At 46.0% G+C, this 18,494-nt stretch overlaps 1 protein-coding gene across 1 annotated transcript; it reads right to left on the reverse strand.

The window, feature by feature from the left end:
* Window positions 1-4,214: 4,214 nt before the first annotated feature.
* On the reverse strand, window positions 4,215-9,224 carry LOC146754798 (zinc finger CCCH domain-containing protein 11A-like). Its single transcript, XM_085527443.1, has 4 exons — window positions 9,205-9,224; window positions 8,677-8,686; window positions 8,349-8,624; window positions 4,215-8,180 (listed from the first exon to the last, which is right to left on the reverse strand). Exons 1-4 carry the CDS (start codon window positions 9,222-9,224, stop codon window positions 7,998-8,000), a joined length of 489 nt encoding a protein of 162 aa, XP_085383569.1. The 3' UTR covers window positions 4,215-7,997.
* Window positions 9,225-18,494: the final 9,270 nt, after the last annotated feature.

Consider the following 18,494-nt stretch of genomic DNA (forward strand, 5'->3'; position numbering starts at 1 on the left):
AGATGTTAACTGAGTATTCCTATGTGCTCCTAAATGCACCCACCAGGTAAGCAGGGGGTTCAGAAACATCAGGCCTTGTGCATGGCAGGAAGAACCCAGCATTGCTCACACTGCTTGTTGCAGTAGATCCAGTCCTGAGCTTGTAAGTGCACCCATTTGCATTGCTGAAGCAGAATGAGGAGGTTCAGAACGTTGCAGCATGGAGCCATCGTAGGAATCTGCAAATTAGTTTAATTGATCAAAAGAGGGAAATACAGCATCAACTTCCACCTCAGCTGCTCGCCCCTGATTAGATGGCAGCACAGATTTGCCCCAGCCTTATCTAAATCACATGAGTCCAGCCAAGCAGAGCTCAGCTCATGGCATCTTCTAGAACCCGACAAGGATTAGACAACCCCACATGTAGCACATAACACAAGGAGCTGGTGAGCAGGAGAGGGCCCCAGCTTCACCATAGGAACAGTACTATGACAGCTCAGGCCATTTGGCTCTAGGTCTCTTCCTCAGACCTTCACCCTGTTGCACAGAGGGATTCCATGGATGCTCTGCATTACCCTTGAAGCCACAACAACCCCGGATTGGCCCAAGGTAGCCTTAAACCCATCTCCTGTTTAATTACTGAGCTCGAATGCTGACTCACAACACAAACCTTTTGCTCTCTGTAAGCCAAGAAAACAAACCCATCCCCAGCACCCCACCCAGGGAGGTTAAAGCAGAGACTATTTACAGAGCACTCTGATGCTACGGTGGAGAAATATTACAGAAATGCAAACGAGTAACATACTTTGGGAGGCACTTAGTGCTGTGCCTTGAGCACAAAGGTGGGAATTCACTGCATGCTCCAGGTGGACAGATTTCCTTGATGCTGATGGTCCCAGAGCTCTCGTGCCAGTCAGGAGCGATGCTGCCAGAAAACAGACTTTGTATAATTGTGCTTAATGTACCTTTAAGGAGAGAAAGCTGCTAGAACAAACAAAAGCAGAGCCTGGTCGTGCAGGCTGTTTATACTTGGGGTAGCCAGAGCAGGAGGCTGCGCTTTAGGGCTTATCTTCTGTCTCTTTCTAAACAGGAAACACACTTTTGTTTTGAGCACTCTGGGAGAAGCCACTCGGGTAGAACTTATACAACATGGGGTGTCAAAAAAGGAACGTTTCAATTCCCTCTCAAGGGTGGGCACCACTGACCAGCAGGGATGCTGCTCCTAATCACTGCAGGGACATCCATGCTGAGCAGCCAGTAAGGCCAGCTGTAGGTCAGGCAAGTCTTTAATTGCTATTTCTTAATTAGGATTCTCAAAACTTAAATAACCTCATGTTTTTTGGTGTGGGTTTTTGTTGTAGACACTGAAAAATTTGGGCAAATTTGGTCAGAAAAGCACTGTTTGGTGTGGAGATGGGGTCACTGGGTACCCCTTGCTGGATTCTAAGGCCTCTGTAGCCAAGCAAAGACCCCCTCCCTTGTCAAAATCCTTATTGATACTGGAACAACTCCTGCTGTTTGCCACTCAGCATCAATGTTGCTGTTCCTGCAGGCGATGCAGAAAGCAAACTGCCCATGAAACTGTACATACATGAGTGCTGCTAAACAGGGTTTGAAACGCAGGCATATCTGCTGTATTTACAGAGCGTAGGACAAACATTTTAGCATTCCCCCCGCTGTTCCCTGGGCTGCATTCTTAACCTCTGCCTCCTCCAGCCAAGCTCCTCTGCTGTACGCAGCATCACGCACTCAGTTGCCTTCAGTGATTTTCAGGATGGAGCTGCAGTGTAGAGCTGCCTGCTCCTGCTGTGGTTACCCCTTTCTCTGCCAGGAGGGCATTGCAAAGCCTGGCAGGGAGGCATATCCTTGCTACAGAGAGAAACAGCCAACCACAACAGCAGCATGAATTCAAACCATCTCAGCTGAGCATCACCTCACTGTGCAGCCTACAGGACATCACAGACACCATACAACACATTGCTGCTCCTTCTCCTCCATCACTCCTCACCCATGTCACAAGGCATTTCCCAGCCAGGGCCTCCAGCCAGGTTAGGAAGCCTCTAAGATAGCTCAAGTTCTCCTCACTAGATTATTCAGCAGCTTCCCACATCCTGCCCACTTTCTTCCCACGTTTAACCCAAGGGGGTATATTTTGTTTCACTGCAGTCTGGTCACATTGCCACAAGGAAAAGCAGCGGCTTCTGGTGTCGGTTTACAATTTTCAGCTCCCAGAATAAGATTTTAGGGTCTTCCTCATGGGTTAGCCTAGCTTGATTCAAATCTTGTTAGAGAAAGAGGATTTAGCTCCTTCCCACCCCGCATATTTGGTACCTGAAACTTAAAACTGCCCTCTCTGCCTTGTCCCCGCTCAGTTCTGCTAAGCTAAAGACAAAGGAAAGGATTTATTTCTGTTTCGGGTGCCAAGGAAACTGTCAGCTCCCATTCAGCCTCGGCCATTCCTCGCACCACACTTGCTCAGCCACTTGCAAATGATGCACCCCATGAGCCATCCACTCGATTTCCCAGGGCAGCTTCAGCTGCCAGCACTGCTGGGGACTGCATGGCAGCAGGCAGGGAGCAGTGGGATGGGGCCCTGGGATGCAGCAGGCAGAGGGACCTCGGCTGAGCAATGCTAACTAATAGAAGTCTCTCTCAAAACAGGGCAACAAGATGAAAAACCAGGTTCTTGGCTGTCAGTTCCAGCTGGAGGCTGTTTCATTAATGAAATCCTACTTATTTGCAAGGGGAAATGCAAAGTTTCAACAAAGAATTCCTTCCTCCAGCTGACAGCAGGAGATCCCAGCAACCACAGCCACGCTTACTGATGAGCACTCATTCTTCTAAGATTAAAACTTCCCTTTTCTTGGCTATTTTGTGGCACAATCAACAGACAGATTTCTTTTGCTCCAGGTAAACAACATGCAGCCTCTGTTTATAGGACACAGCACAAATATTTCCCAGCATGTTTACTCCCATATGCTCATGCTCTATGGACAGGAAGCGACTGCAGAAGAAGCCACCCCAGCTCTGCTCCTTCCCAAAGCACTGTCAATAGGTAAAAGCAGCTTTGCTGGATGCAGAATTCTGCCATAGAGGACCTGAGATATCAGAGGTAGAGAACAATGCACACACTCATCTGCAGAGATGCATGAAGGGACCCTGTAGGATCGATTCCATTTCATTCAATAAAACAAGAAGGGATCATCAAAATGATCCAGGAAGGTTCCAGCACCTGCCAATATAGCAGCTCTTTTGTTTCTGCTGTGATACTGACGTGACAAACTCAAGTTAAGTCATAGGGATGACCAACCTGAATGTTAACAATTGTTCTGTGATGAAACCTATGAGATATCACTGACCATCCTCTCTCCCAGCCCAGGAGACTTACTGAGGGGTCCTTGGAATCCAACAAATCACTTGTCTAACAAAGGAAGAATGGAAGCATTGCCTGAGGTCAAGACACAAGCACCACTGGAGACCCACCCCAGCAGTGGTCCAAGACAGACCCCTCCCCCCTTTTTCCATGTGATAGAGTGAGCGCTCAAATTTGATGTAATGAGAACTGTCAGAATGGGATCAGCTACAGAGAATGATCAGTTACCTCTCTTAATTCCCTCTAAGGAGCACAGGACCCTTCTCCTGGCTTGGAGTCACCCTGGTATAGGGCAGTTTTTTACTTTGCAGACTAAAAATCAGAGCTGGAAAAGATCAGACAGCTTTGCCATCAAAACTAACACAGGGCTGCCTGCCAGCACACCTTTGCTCTGCAGGGCAACTCAGTAGCCTCCAGTTGGTTGGCCAAAGCCACTTCTCAGAAGGAAGGAATGCCCTAAAACGCTCTAACCATCTACAAAGACTCAGGGCTACCAAAAGGATAGCGCTGCAGTGCTCGCATCAGAAGCCTGCTCTCCAGTTAGACGGAGATCATCATCAATTTGTTTCCACTGGGTTTATTTTTTCCATGTCAAGGTCAATTGCAGATATGTTCCAATGAGGAATGTGCTGTAAGCAGCAGCTAACTGAGTCAAAGTTTGTTATCAGGGCTTACCACATGAGGACAAAGCTTTCTCTAAACTTCTAATCCTCTTATCGTCATGCAGACACAGCTCTGGGATGGTGTTTCCTACTCCCTCCTTGCTCTGGGTCCAAGGTATGCCAAAGAAAAGCCTGCAGACAATAAAATAAGAGCTTTCAGAAATGTTGCAAAGTGATGAAAAGGATTTTTGTTGCCGTTGTTTTCTTTGCTTTTTGTTGTTAAGATGCTGTTATGTCAACAGCTGATCTGCCAAGGCTGCCAGACTGGGTTTATGTCCAAAGCTTCGTTGTTTGTTTTGGTGTCAGCTATGCCTTCAAGCATCCACAGACTTTGATTTCCCTTTTTTTTTGGTTATTATTATTTTTAATGAGTACTGTGTTCTACCATCAGATCAGAGTTTCTTCCTCGTCGGGTTTGCACTAGACTGACTAAACATGCAAAAGAGATTATAGTTGAAAGAATCTTACTTGAAAAGACCTGTTTGAAAAGAGAAAGAGATAATAGTAATTCTGCATGAGAGAGACCTTTTTGCACCTAAGTTTGACAGAAACAAAGTAGTTTCACTGTCCTGAGAGATCTTTGAAGTATACAGGTTTTTCTTAGGGAGAAAGGTCATGGAGGAGCCAGCAGATTACTGCAGAGAAAATGAAAGAACACTCATGTGGGTGCTGTTTCCAAAGGAGGTGACTCTGTAAGAGCCACAGCCTGAGCTCAAAGATCAGACTGCTTGAGGAGGATGGCAGAGGAAGGGTTTCATAGAGTGCCACTGTGAGCCTTTAACTCAGCAAGCTGCAGAGTGCTCCAGCATTCTAGTATCTGTGATGGGACTGAAGGGAGCCCAAGGAGCCAAACCCCCAGCCCATGTTCTCATGGCACTCAGAGTTCTACCAGGCATCCTTAAGGAGCAATGCTGTGATACTGTAAACTCTCACACCCTTGTTAATTAACTTAAATCACTATCTGGAAGTATATGTAAAATAAAACAAACTAAGGTGATTTATAACCTCCCAAATGGCATTCTCATGAGCCAAACCATTTCACCAGGTAGTAGCTTGACAGATGTTATTAACTATATATTAAAAACTTTGCACTGAAAGAATTACCTTTTCATTAGGTTGTATGCACTTTATTTTCTAACACAAACCAGCTATGTTCCAGCAGGGAACAGCAATGAAAGAGATGCAATGGGGAACAGAGAAATAACAGAACAAAGAGCAATGCTTTGGGGCATCGACCTGTGGGTTCAGCTAAAGCTATACCTATGCAATCCATGCTAAGAGGGAGAGCTTCCATTGGGCAGGGCTTTTCCCCTTCCTAAATTGTCTTTGGGTCCCCTTGAAAGAGCTTGGCTTCTCTTAGAGGAGATGTAACCTGTCCTTACTGACACTCAGTGCATCCACCCAAAGACCAAACAAAAGCATATTTCTGGAAAGAAAGAAAAACCCAACAAGCTCCTCTTAGATCGGAGCCAGTCTAATAACACCCAAAGCTGACATAATAGCCCTCTTTTTCAAAGTGCTCTATTTATGTTAATATTCGTGTTAGAATCTAATGACCTTGGGAAAACGAAATGTAAAAAGTCACAGAAACATTAAAAAAAAATACCTGCAATTTGGTCTCCTGCACTTAAAAAGCCACTGGTGCTGTGGGGAGATGCAAGAGCCAGAACAAGGACTTGCACCCAAGATGCTCTGTCTTTCTTTTTGGTACCCTATGCTAAAGAAACCATCAACATGAGAAAGGAGTTTAAAAGTCATTAAGTGGTGTTACACATTTAAGGGTGCAAAACCAGTTTAGGTGGACGTGAATGAGACTGAAAAAAACCCAAATCATCTCTGAATGCAAAACCTGGTTCGACTGATTTCAAATGCATCATAATCAGCAGCGAGGTGGGAGTGCTGGGGGGAAAAAGTGATGGTTCATTGTAATAAACAGGAGTGTGCTCCAACTATTCCTTCCCTTCATTCATTTAACAGGAAGTAAAAATGGCATATTTTAGAAGTGACAACGATATCCTTCTCATAAAACAGCAGAAAAGCCAAGGGGGGGAGGAAGGGGGGTGGAAAACAGTGCTGATGTCATCTCAAGGAAAGAAAATGGAGCCATGTTCTCAGCCATAAAACATTCCAATTCATCAGAAATGTTTGAAAGGGAAAATGTTTGTAATGAACAAAGCTAACAGACACCGCTGTTAAGGAAAGCCACTAATTGATGCTGCTGAACAGAAGCTCCTAACAAGGCCAACTGCTCAGTTAGAAATGCTTAGGGGAAAAAAGATAGCGCGACTACAGGAAATTTATTGCTGTTGGAACTGTTATCTTATCTACTTAAAACACAAATGTTATTTAACCTGAAAAGAGATTATTCAAATAAAATACCAGCCTTTCTTTAAGCTACGGCCTTTGCAAGCAAAGCCTTGAATATAAAACAGATCATCGTTCTGAAGGGTAAATTAAATAAAAGGGGAGAGAATGAGAAATTCACCTTTGGCTTTGTGCACGATTATTTCCATTGGCTGCCTATCCAAAAAGCCAGCAAGCAGGAGACCAAACTGCAACCACACATTAAGGCCAAGGGGTGGATTTGACCTGGAGGCTTTAATTTGCTACTCACCTAAAGGACAAGAAGCCCTCATGGGTCTCTCTGTCACAGTGGGAGAGTTCACTGTGCTTGAACTTGACCTGTATCTATGGAAAGAGTTAACCCAAAACACACAAAAACCATTTCCTGGTCTACACAAAACTCTGAGGCTGGAGATGTGTGTTAGCCCAGGATGTGGTTATTGCTGAGCTAACAAGCCACACTTCCAGATCAAACTCAAGTCTAACGTATCACACGTCGCAGGCGCTCATGCTTTTCAATCAATGCATCACAAACATGGCAGGCTGCCCCACCAGAGGCCCCCCAGAGCCCTGTGTTATCCTTACCCTGCATCCCCAGGGCCTTTGTAGCACAAATAACCTCACCTCCTGCAGGGCAGCTATCATTTTATACTTCATTCATCATATTACATTGGGGCACAGACCCCAAACATCGGTGCAAGAATGAAGAACTGTCCTTTTTGTGGCTCAAATACGTTCTTTAACATATAGGGAACATGCTCAGAAATCTTTCTGTGGGAATACAAGAAAAGCTGTTCAGAGCAGCAGCTGTGGAGCAAGATAAACAGCATGGGAACCAAGGACACCTCTGCAAGGAGAAGAAGAATAACAACTTGTGAAGGTATATAAGGGATGTGAGAACTTGTAGTAAACAATTTGGATCGTTCACATCTGAGTCCGTGCCTGAGATGCTGCAGTACAGCACTGCTGTCCTGTGCCAGGTTTATTTAAAAACACAGCTGAGAGCCGGCGGCACAAACAGAGGAGCCTGACTACGTCCATAGCATATCTTAAATAGAAGGCAAATACAAAAGGAAAGGATAAAATATCCTCCTGGAAGGCAGGGAGCACCCCCAATCCTTAGTGGCACATTTGGTCCAAAACACCAGAATAATTCTGCTCCCTCCCACCCCCACGTTGTCATTAAGTTGCCTTAAAGGATTCAAGTCAATAACAAAAGCATACACCAACAAAACTCAAGAGCTGGCAGAACTCCAAGCTAGACATGGGGACTGCCCAAGAAATGGGAGCACCGAAGAAGCTTCCAGCTGCACCCAACGCTGAGCATGGCCAAGGGAGGAGGAAGGAAGGAGCTTGAGGTTGAAGCCTTCAGAGCGTCACTGGATCAGGAGATCAATTGCCAGGCACTGCAGCACACAGATGGACGTCCTTCTGGGCTGTCACAGAACTGCTTTGTCCTCTTGCTGCTGAAAGGAGCCAACCAGGAGCAGGGAATGGATGCACAGGGCCTCAACTCTGACCAGCAGGAAAACTCAGGACAATGGAATGTAGTCTGCCAATCTTTTACCAGTTCAGCTGTGCTTTAAGACTCATTGTGAAGCCTTTTAAAATATTTATTTTTATATATATATACTACAAGACTACTCAGATATACTGTCAATCATCTCAGAAAGTTCAAGATGGAGTTCATCCACGTCCTTCTCCAGCTCCAAGTCATATTGTCCTTCCATTTCCTCTAAGAATTCCGAGATGAACTTTTCAAAGTCATCTTCTTCTACAGCCTTGGTGAGCAGGCTGACCTCCGGCAGGGCTGGAGCAGCAGTCTAGAAAGAAGGAAGACAAAGTCAATGATTGCTCAGGAGATCCTTCCTCTGCAGCGCTTCTCCTTCAGCACTGCTGAGCCTTAACCCAACATGGGGGCCAAGGGGCTCCTGAAGGACGTTAACAGTAAGCCTGACCAGGACAGCACTGACGCTTCCTCCCCTCCTTACCAAAGCTGCTATTTTAGCTTTTTTAGCTGGAGGCTCCTCTTCATCAGTGCTACTCAGAGGATTCACAGGTGCCACAGCAGAAGGAGAGATCTCAGCAGCCTTCCGCTTCCTTGCTCGCTTCGTGGGGCTGCTGGCTTTGCCATCCCAAGGCTTCTCACACACGTTGCACTTGGCTTCCAGTTCCCCTGCTAAGATTTCTGAGATGAACTTTTCAAAGTCATCTTCTTCTACAGCCTTGGTGAGCAGGCTGACCTCAGGCAGGGCTGGAGCAGCAGTCTGGGAAGAAGGAAGACAAAGTCAATGATTGCTCAGGAGATCCTTCCTCTGCAGCACTTCTCCTTCAGCACTGCTGAGCCTTAACCCAACACGGGGGCCAAGGGGCTCCTGAAGGACCTTATCAGTAAGCCTGACCAGGGCAGCACTCATGCTTCCTCCTCTCCTTACCAAAGCTGCTATTTTAGCCTTTTTAGCTGGAGGCTCCTCTTCTTCAGTGCTTCCCTGAGGATTCACAGCTGCCACAGCAGAAGGAGAGATCTCAGCAGCCTTCCTCTTCCTTGCTCTCTTTATGGGGCTGCTGGCTTTGCCATCCCAAGGCTTCTCACACACGTTGCCCTTGGCTACAGGAAGAAGAGAGAGCTGGTACAACTGTGCCTTGAGAGGAGTCCAGCTTGTCCTGTCATTCCCACAGCTCTTCTCCACAGTTAAATACATCTGGCCAGCAAAATTACATTGCTCTTTCCACAAATCTCAGCAATATCTTCCACAGTAAGTGCTGCATACCAACAGTCCGACCAAAGGAACAAAGAAACTGCACAGCTACACCATATTATAACCCAGACAAGGGAAACAGCCATACAGCAGGAGAAAGCAATACATGGTCCCTAGACCATTTCCTTTCTAGAGAAAGGAAAAAGCAGGAGCTACAGACAAGAGTGTGCAACCAGACGCTGTGCAAGCCACAACAGACCCACAAAATACATCCAGGGGTTTATCACACAGGTAAGTCTGCAGCTCAGTGCCACTGTCTGTCCCTCGTTCTCAAGCTGAAGTCTGGCTGGAAGGAATACAAGTGAACTAAGAAAATAAGCATTTCCCTTTCTAGCACTAAGCAAAGGCACGCACCCACCATGAGCACTCAGGTCCCTTTACTTCCGAGGACCACCTCACACTCAACACTCATTCATAGTTCTCTGCTCCTGAGGTTGGGCTGATGGTTTCCCTGGCAATTCTGGTGCCCACCGTGCTGAGATTTCACTTAGGCCTTTGCAAGCTGATAAGCTGACCATGAAGGGTGGATTCAGGACTGCTAAGCTCTGCACTTTTACCTTTGACTGTTTCTTTAGCAGCAGCCGGCACAGCAGCCACTTCCTTCTTCAGCTTCTTTGGTTGTCTCAGCTGCAGCTTCTCCTTTATTGCCCCCTCAAGGCTCTTTGCTTGAGCTCTAGAATCTGGTGTACTCTGATCCCAGGGCTAAAAAGAAATAAAGTAAGTGCAAAATCAGAACAAACACCAGGGAGAGTGTATGAAGGAAATCAGATTGGAGATATTGCAAAAACGGCTGCACCTGGAACAGTACATTCCTGTCACTTGGGTCACTGACCCTTTCATAAATGCCTGCATATAACAAGATCCATGCTTTGCTGTGAAAACACTGTTTCAAACGTGTGCAATTAACAAAGAAAGCTCATTTAAATCAGCACAGTACTGGAGTTGTTACCTACCACATTCTATTTGAGCAACAGAAAGTCATTCCTGTTCCCCTACACAACATCCACCCACAGTCTGATTTCCCTGAACACGAAGCCATCGTGGCCTTTTTGTATCCAGTGCCCCCCACGTTAACCTCACAAGTTGTACCTGGTGCCAGCAGGGTTACTGCCTCACTGCCAGATACAATCAGATCAATTCTGAGTTTGAGGAGTGCAAAGCTGACTGGGAAAGCCATTGAAAGTACCAGGATTGTGAAACATGGCTGCAGCTCTTCACCAAAGGCAGGAAGGTAGGAATGCACTCATGATGGTGGCACATGGTGAGCAGTGAGACATGAGAACATGTGAAGAAATTGTGTCAATGTGTCCATCTACAGAAGGGACTCACCTCTGCGGGTGCAGAGACAGCTTTGGGAGCAGCCCTGCTCCATTCCACAGTCTTTTTCTCTTCTCTTCCAGGTGCTTTAAAACAAGGAAAAAGAAAATCACTTGGTCAATGGCAAGCATAGAAAGAAACCTGAGTGCCAGTGTTTCCTCCATGTGCTTATTTCCTCACATTCAATAACAAAGCACAGACAGAGGCGACATCACGCAGTCCATACAGTATCCAAGCTCTTCCCTCCTTCACATGCTGTCTCATCACAAAGCCTTTCACCTCCCCAATGAATAACTCACCCCCCTGACCTTTCTGACAGAGGTTGGCCCCCATGTTGAGGAGTCAATCCATGCTTTTCAAATACATTTACATATCAAACTAAGCAACACACGCCAAAGATGAAGGCAACCTTGGCATCAACACACAGAACATGCCACACCAAAAACATGGCAGAAAAAAAAAATGTACAAGAGAAACTGAACTACAAAACATCACAGCGAATGAATTTTCCAGAATGAAGCAGGCAGACACCACGGATTCAATGGAAAAACACACGGATGGACATCCTGGCACTTCCTGCCTTTGCATGTTGTAAGAAACAGCCCAGGCAATTCTAAGCAAACTCCATTTGCTTGACAGGGGAAGCACTTCAGCAGAGCAGACAGTGAAACACCTCGTTACCTGCTGGCTTTGCGATCTGCTGCATCCGCAGGGCTTTCTCCTGCTTGATTTCTTCCAAAGTTTTAATATGAATTTCTTCCAATCTCTTGATTTTACGCCGTGGCTCTTCCAGTTTCACGTTACCCGGCCCAGGTGGAAGGAAAATTCTCTTGTTCCTGCTTTTACCCTCAGCTCTCTTCTCAGTAAGAAGCTCTTCTACTTTCTGCTTCTCTCCCTCCAGTCCTTTGTGTTTCCTTTCAGCCAGGGCTTCCGAGTAGGTTTTGATGTGAACTGCAGGGGAAGGCCTCACCCCGGAGCTGGGATCCTCCACCTTACAGCACCCTTCTGCCTGGGGGGCAGCTGGGGTTTCTCCTCGCTGATTCGCTCTTTCAAGACGGATCTCTTCCAGAGTCTTGACATGGATCTCCCCTGCTGGCTTGGCACCGTTCTCTGCCATCATCAAGAAAGGAGAAGCATAATGATTAAATGAGAGTCCAACGAGAGCTTAAGTTTCCAGATTTGTCATAATATTACAGAATATGAGTGTTCCCAACAACAACGCTCCTGAGAAAGAATAAGCAGAAAGCCTAGAGAATCTGTGCAGCAAACACCAATGACCATTTACCTCTCCTTGGTGCCCTGTCAATCTTGATCTTCTTACCCAGCCTTTCTGCGAGGCTGCGCTTCAGCGGAAGGCCACTGACATCAGCTACAGAGAGAAAACAACAACATTCCTAAGATAATTCCTTTGGAGAAAGATTTTTACAAGTCAACCACAAACTTTGGTTTCTCCAAGTGTATGTTCTCAAATTCACCTTCCAGCTGCTACACTTGTGTGCCACATGGAGTCATCACAGACCCACGACACACTTTCCTCCCTCCTGCTTCAGCAGTGCCCTCCCATTTATGTGGAGGCAGCCAAACAGCAGCTCACAAGCAGCCCTTACCTACAGAGGATTCCTGTTTTCCAGGTTTATCTGCAATATTCAGTCGAATCACAGGCACCTCCCCTAAAACAAAGAAAAACAAAGTGCTTATTTGACAGAAACCAACAGAATTACTGACCTGTGAGCTCATTTCCCACCCAAAAAAAGACACCACTTTGACAGCCCTGACAGAAAATAATATTGCAACTGTAATGCACTCAGGGTAAGTCCCAATTGTAATTTATCCATTCCACTTAGGAGCCACCAAATGGAAACAAAGGTACTCATCATTACCCTGCTTTGCAGACAGCGTCACAGTTCTGACCAGTGTCCGCACATTCTCCTTCTTCGGCACAGGAACAGTTTGAGATTGGAGCTGATGAGCAGGAGCTCCTGAAGGCCCTTCTGATCCAAGTGAACAAACAGACAGTGTTTACAACAAGAAAAAGAAAAGCCACTGCCAACAACAAAAACAAACCTGACAGAACCGTCACAAAGACCAAAGCGCATTTGTTACTCACTACTGTCCAATGTGCAACAACCACTGCACAGCTCTATTCCCCAACACAGTGCCAGCTATCTGAGTATTATCAGAAGGATAACAAAGTAGGGCATATGAACTCACCACTTTGTTGTTTGCTTTTATCCTTTTGTTTCTTCAGTCTGATTTCTTCAAGTGTTTTTATTCCAAAATTCAGACTGTCATCTGGGAACACAGAGCAGTGAATGAGACTGAAGGACAGAGGCACACGCTGAGGACCACAGCTCTGCAAACTGCCTCCTGCTCAGAAGCATGCAGAACAAACCCTGTCAGCTCTCCCACAGCTAAGAGCACCATGGACCTGATGTCTGTCTGCTGCCCTCCTTTCATCCTTCTGGATATTAAAAGTAGGCTTTATCCCTTACTTTATCCCATCCACATGACATTAGATTCCTCTATCAGCAAATGTGGCTTTCACCACTGGTTGAAAAGATGCACATACAGGCACTTAAACTCCATGCTGTGGCCTCGTCGTGCTCTAATGCTGTAAACAAAGGAGTTTACCTTCCTAATCTGAAAGGCACATGAAGTTACGAGGTAGAAACAAGATCATGGAAATAGCCGAGTCCATTCAGCAACCCTATGTTCTGTTGTGTTTGTATAATAAATTGCTTTGGAGTTAATTGGCAAGTGCTTCTGATTAATCCTGGAATACCTTGTTTTGTATCAGCATTAGATTTCCTGATGGAAATGATCCGCGATCCATGCTGGTTTTCTTTAGCTGGTTGCTGGACAGGTGTTTTTATTCCTTCTCCCTCCTTAGAAAGCTGGTCTGTACAAGGAAAGAAAAAATCAGTCTCTTCAGTTACGCGGTAGGAATTCAATCAGATTTCTCACATTTATGTAGCTCATACAATGACACTTCAGCCCACAGTTAATATTCTTAAGTACAAATTGAAGTGACTACAGATGGGTTCTTTATTTAAACAGCTACACTTACCTGGTAAACCCATAGAAGCAGCCTAAGTGAATAGAGTAACTACTAGAGAACCAGGAAATCAACCACACTCACCATCACATTTGTCATCATGTGCAGAATTGATGACAACGGGAGGAAGTGTCGGGCTTGGGACATTCTCTGAGTTGTCCACCTCCATCACTTCCAATGACTGTGGAAAGGTATTGGAGTGCACAGAAAGCTTGCTCTGCTGCACTGTTATCTCAGCTGCCCTCGGATTGTCACCTGCAGACTCTGGTGGACTCAGCAGAGCAGCTACAGGAAGAAAAGGATCAATTTAAAACTTTGATCCTAACCTTACAACCACTGCACAAAGATGGCAGGCAAGGCTGAAAACCCACACAGATAAATGCTGAGTTTCCAGTTGCCCATCCAACTGGCTACTGGGTGAACAAAGAAATCCCCCCCTACACAACATTCACCCAGTAAAAGCTTAAATGCAGGAAAACAACCTGCAAGGCAAAGGCCACAAGAGCAAAAAGAAGCTGTGCATGCAAGAAAAAACTGAAATATCAGAAGCACATAAAGTTAAGCTGTGCTCCTATCTATCATCTTCCCAGCTTTCTTCTCTTCATTCAATCAGTCTCTCAGGAGCAGTTGTTTCAAAACAATGCCCTCCTCAACACTGGTCAAACTCTAGTAACATCACCCTGACTCAGCACGGAGCCCCTGGGCTGCACGGCTGCAAGCCCTCCAATGGAGCCCCTCCTTCAACACCACGAGTGACAGCAGTGAGTAACCCCAACACATTTGTCTGACCGCTGCAGGTCTTCAAGCTCACCCACCTGGACAACCTCAGCAAAGACAGCGATCTTCAAAGCCTTGCAGTTCACTTCTCCTGTAGGCTGAACCAACACTGAATCCGTCAATTAAGAATAACGGGGTAGGAAGAATTTTCCTCCTCACTTTGCCAATGTCAAATTCTCTAAGTTGGAATTTCTGGTCTTCAAGGTTTCTTCACCTATGAAGAAAACACTAAAACCTTCCCCTGTCTTTGTTACTTGTACAGCAAAAGCATGACAGTGCGTATCGATACACAGATCCACACACATTTGCCTGTATACTGTAACTCAGCACTGCATGGAGCTGCAGCACGTTCTGCTCAGCCACAACAAGGGTTTGGGTTGGTTCTTTTTTCTTTTCTGATGTAAAAATCAAATATTTTGGTATTTTAGGTTTGTTTTGTTGGTTTTTTCTTTTTTAAGGTATCAAATGCAGTAAAACCTACAACCAGGACAGACAGAAGATCAAATTCAAGTGATTCGGAACTCTATCATTAAAGTGCTGCACATTTCTGTGCTAAGCATTTCCTACAGTCAGTAAGGAAAGGCTGGAACCTTTTACTCACACAAAAATTAGTGAATTTTCCAAAAAATATTTTTCTTTTTCAGGGAATTTTCCCAAATCTAAACTAAAGAGAGGAGAAGTCGGTTTCTCAAGTTAGTTGCTGGACTGACTGCATGACAAAGGGAACAAAAACAGCAGTTAAGGATAAAGTTTCCTTCCCTCCTATAATACTGATAGAAATGCTGCCTTTTTACCTTTAGTACCTTCACAACAGATTCCTCTCTGGCAGATTCCTACGATCCTAAAGACCTCAATGCTGCTCAGCACAGACACCGGGCACCAACTGCCACTGGACTCTGCACCGTGGAACACGCACACAGCTCAGCACTTCTGTTCTCACAATTGGAAGGGTTCTAGAATCTAGAACCGCCCCATCAGATACTTGTGACCTCCCTGACTCCAGCCCTGGTGCACGCAGGCACCACCTGCCCAATACCCAACATCTCCCCCCTCTTTATCATCTCCATCCCCTGTAAAGGTTCCCCCACGTACTCCCTGTTACTCCAAAGGTGATTCGCACATTTAAGGCTATTCCGCAAATGAATCAAACATTAAACATAAGCGAAAAACAATTAAGCTGTCATAATAACATGCCAAAGTGATGCAGCTGTAGTGCCTACAGTCCTGAAAGCACACAACAGCAATCTGCCTAACAATTGTGAAATGCTGTATGGCAACACTTAGTCAACTTGTAGAGAACAGTGCACTCAAGTTCAAGATAACAGCACAGTGCACAATGGAGTTACAACTTTTCCAAGTTCAATGTAACACTATTGTACAGAATCTTCGTGGCATTCCAGTTCTGTCCAGTGCGCATTATAATGTCACACTCCATAACCAAATAAGAAGACAAAAACATATTGGCTGTGCAGAATCGTTCTGAATGTCCACCACTGGGGGACTATCCAGGAACAAGGTCTCCCCCGCTCACGAACTATCAGTCCGGCATGAAGGCTGGATTCCCAGTTCGGACCTTCAGGCACATTGGGAGCAACGCAGTCTCATGTGCCGTTACCAGCAGCCGCTGCCCAGTGCTGACGTCAAATCACTGGCTGCACTGGAGACATTAACCAAGGAGACATTGACCAAAACTGGTGCTGAGATGTTCGGATCCTCACGGTGCGCAGGATGGCTCGTCATTTGGTGCCGGCTTAACCCAACGTGCCGGCAGCCAGCAGGGCCCACTTGGGGTCCCGACACAGGCGTATCCCCTGCCCATGACGAGGAGCAGGGTCTGGGAGCCATGGCCCTGCGTCAGGTCTGATCAGGACCTGACCTATTGGTGTCCATTCGGTCAGCTGATGGTCTCCCATCCGATTCTCTCACGCAGGAGGACAGCGTGTGGGCACAGCTCAGGCCCCTCCAGCCCTCCCCTCTCTTTAAGCGCACAAAGACGCCCCTTCAAGGTCTGATGTGCACACTCCATAATAGCCTGGCAGGTGCTGCTGCCGGGAATGCTGAAGATATGTTTAATGCCCCAAGCTGTGCACCAGCATCCAAAACATGCACTTCTATATCCTGGGTCATTGTCAGTCTTTAACTCATGAGGTGCACCCATGACAGCGATGGCCATGCACAACGCTTTTATGTAATGCATGGCGGTCTGTCCAGATTGTGCCACAGCCCAGAGAAAACCACTGCATGTGTCAGTTGTGACATGCAAGTGACGGAAACACCCAAACTCTGGGAAGTCTGTGACATCCATCTGCCAAACCTCATTTGGTCTCAAACCTCTGGGGTTCACCCCTGCAGGAAACAGGTTAGCCATAACTCCCGCTCCTCCTTGGCCGATTCAGTTAACTTTCTAAGAGCACCAAGGGCAGGTAGCAGCTTCTGCGCCTCTTCGTCCCCTGCACAAGCTCACAGAGCTCCATGCTGGCTTTCTCTAATGCTGACCAACTCACACAGTGAGAAGCTTCATCAGCCAGACCTCTCTGCATTATCCGCTTAATAATCAGGGAGGCCCCCCCACCAGAGGCCCCCCAGAGCCCCGTGTTATCCTTACCCTGCATCCCCAGGGCCTTTGTAGCACAAATAACCTCACCTCCTGCAGGGCAGCTATCTTTTTATACTTCGTTTACCATATTACATTGGGGCACAGACCCCAAACACTGGTGCAAGAATGAAGAACTGTTCTTTTTGTGGCTCAAATATGTTCTTTAACATACAGGGAATGTGCTCAGAAATCTTTCCATCTCCACAATTCTTCCAGGTTTCCTCTGATGCATGAGATGGTTAAGAACACAAACGGCAGCTCTTCACATCAATTTGGTCTCATCCATGCACTATTTCAAGGCCACCTGTAGGGCCAAAACACGCTGGGCAGCAGAACAGATAATATCTTGAACTCCACCTTTTGACTTCATTGCCATCCTATAATCAAGCACCACCAAAAGAAACTCAAGCAATATATTCCTAAGGCAAAACTCTCTTGGATTTAAACTTTCCAGCTACCATTCTTTGCCAAGGGAATCTTATCCCCCTACAAAACCCTACATGTCTACTTCTCAGTTGCACACCCTTTAAATGTGATAAATAATCATTTGGTTCTGTATCAATTCCCTGTTAATACCACTTCGGAGCCAATAGGGACTTTTAACTTGTGCTGGCTGAGCAGTCAGTAAATACACCAGGTTCAAAAGATCAATACTGAGGAACAAAGCGGCTTAAGCTGCTCATAATCATACACACAAAGAGCAAGGGCAGTGGGGAAGAGCAGCTCTTTAAGGAGAGCTCACAGATCCTGGTGTTGCACCATTTCATTCTAAGCAGTTATTTCTGGGGCAAAGTAAACGCCACACCTGCTAATTCCATCACTGCTAATTAATCAAAAGCTGAAGCAGTGCGGCAGTACCTGGAGGTGATGCTATATTTGCTCCAGATAAAAACATCCGTGACACAAATGCAGTGTACGGATCGCAGATACCACAGCAATGAGGTTAAGTGCCCCGTGTGTTTAAAAAGAAAAGGGAAAAATGCCATAAGCTGCGTTATTAAACCACTCCACTGATACAGAATCTCTTCTTATCACACTATGGAATAACCAGGTCAGGTAGAGAAACAGAAGGTGCAGCCAAGCACCAGCTTATAGCTGGCAATGAACAGAGTGGAGCAACAGAGAGGGCAGCTCACATGCTTTACCATGCTTACCCTTTTGAACTGTAACTTCTGCTTTTAGAAGATACACAAGCAAAATGCAGACAGAACTAGCAAGATGTAGAACTTCTGATGACAAGGCATCGTAAGCTGACACTTAGCACTGCCTATAAGAAACAGCAAAGTGTTTTCCATCTCATTCTGGACAGAGGAGGAAGAGAATTGCACTCAGAGCATCCCCGGGTGCACTGCAGAGGTCCATGCACGCCCTCTGCTGCTGGCCTGGGATCCCACTGGCACAGCTGGAGAGTGAAGGGAGTTGATCCATCCCCAAGGAACACCAGGAGTTTAGAAGCGATCAAGTGCTTTTAAACCAGCTGCTAATTACAAGCAAAGTTTTGCAGGAATTTAGACAAGGATCTGCTATAACTCATCTTTTAAAACAGCAAGCTTGTTATGTGTGATAACCCGGGTGCACACGATAATGCACTGAGAACACAATCTGCACTGTGGGTCAATTTATCTGCACATGA

This window comes from Coturnix japonica, chromosome 38 (assembly GCF_054131305.1).
Source record: "Coturnix japonica strain WE chromosome 38, WE-NBRP24, whole genome shotgun sequence".
In the NCBI taxonomy this organism is placed as follows: domain Eukaryota; kingdom Metazoa; phylum Chordata; class Aves; order Galliformes; family Phasianidae; genus Coturnix; species Coturnix japonica.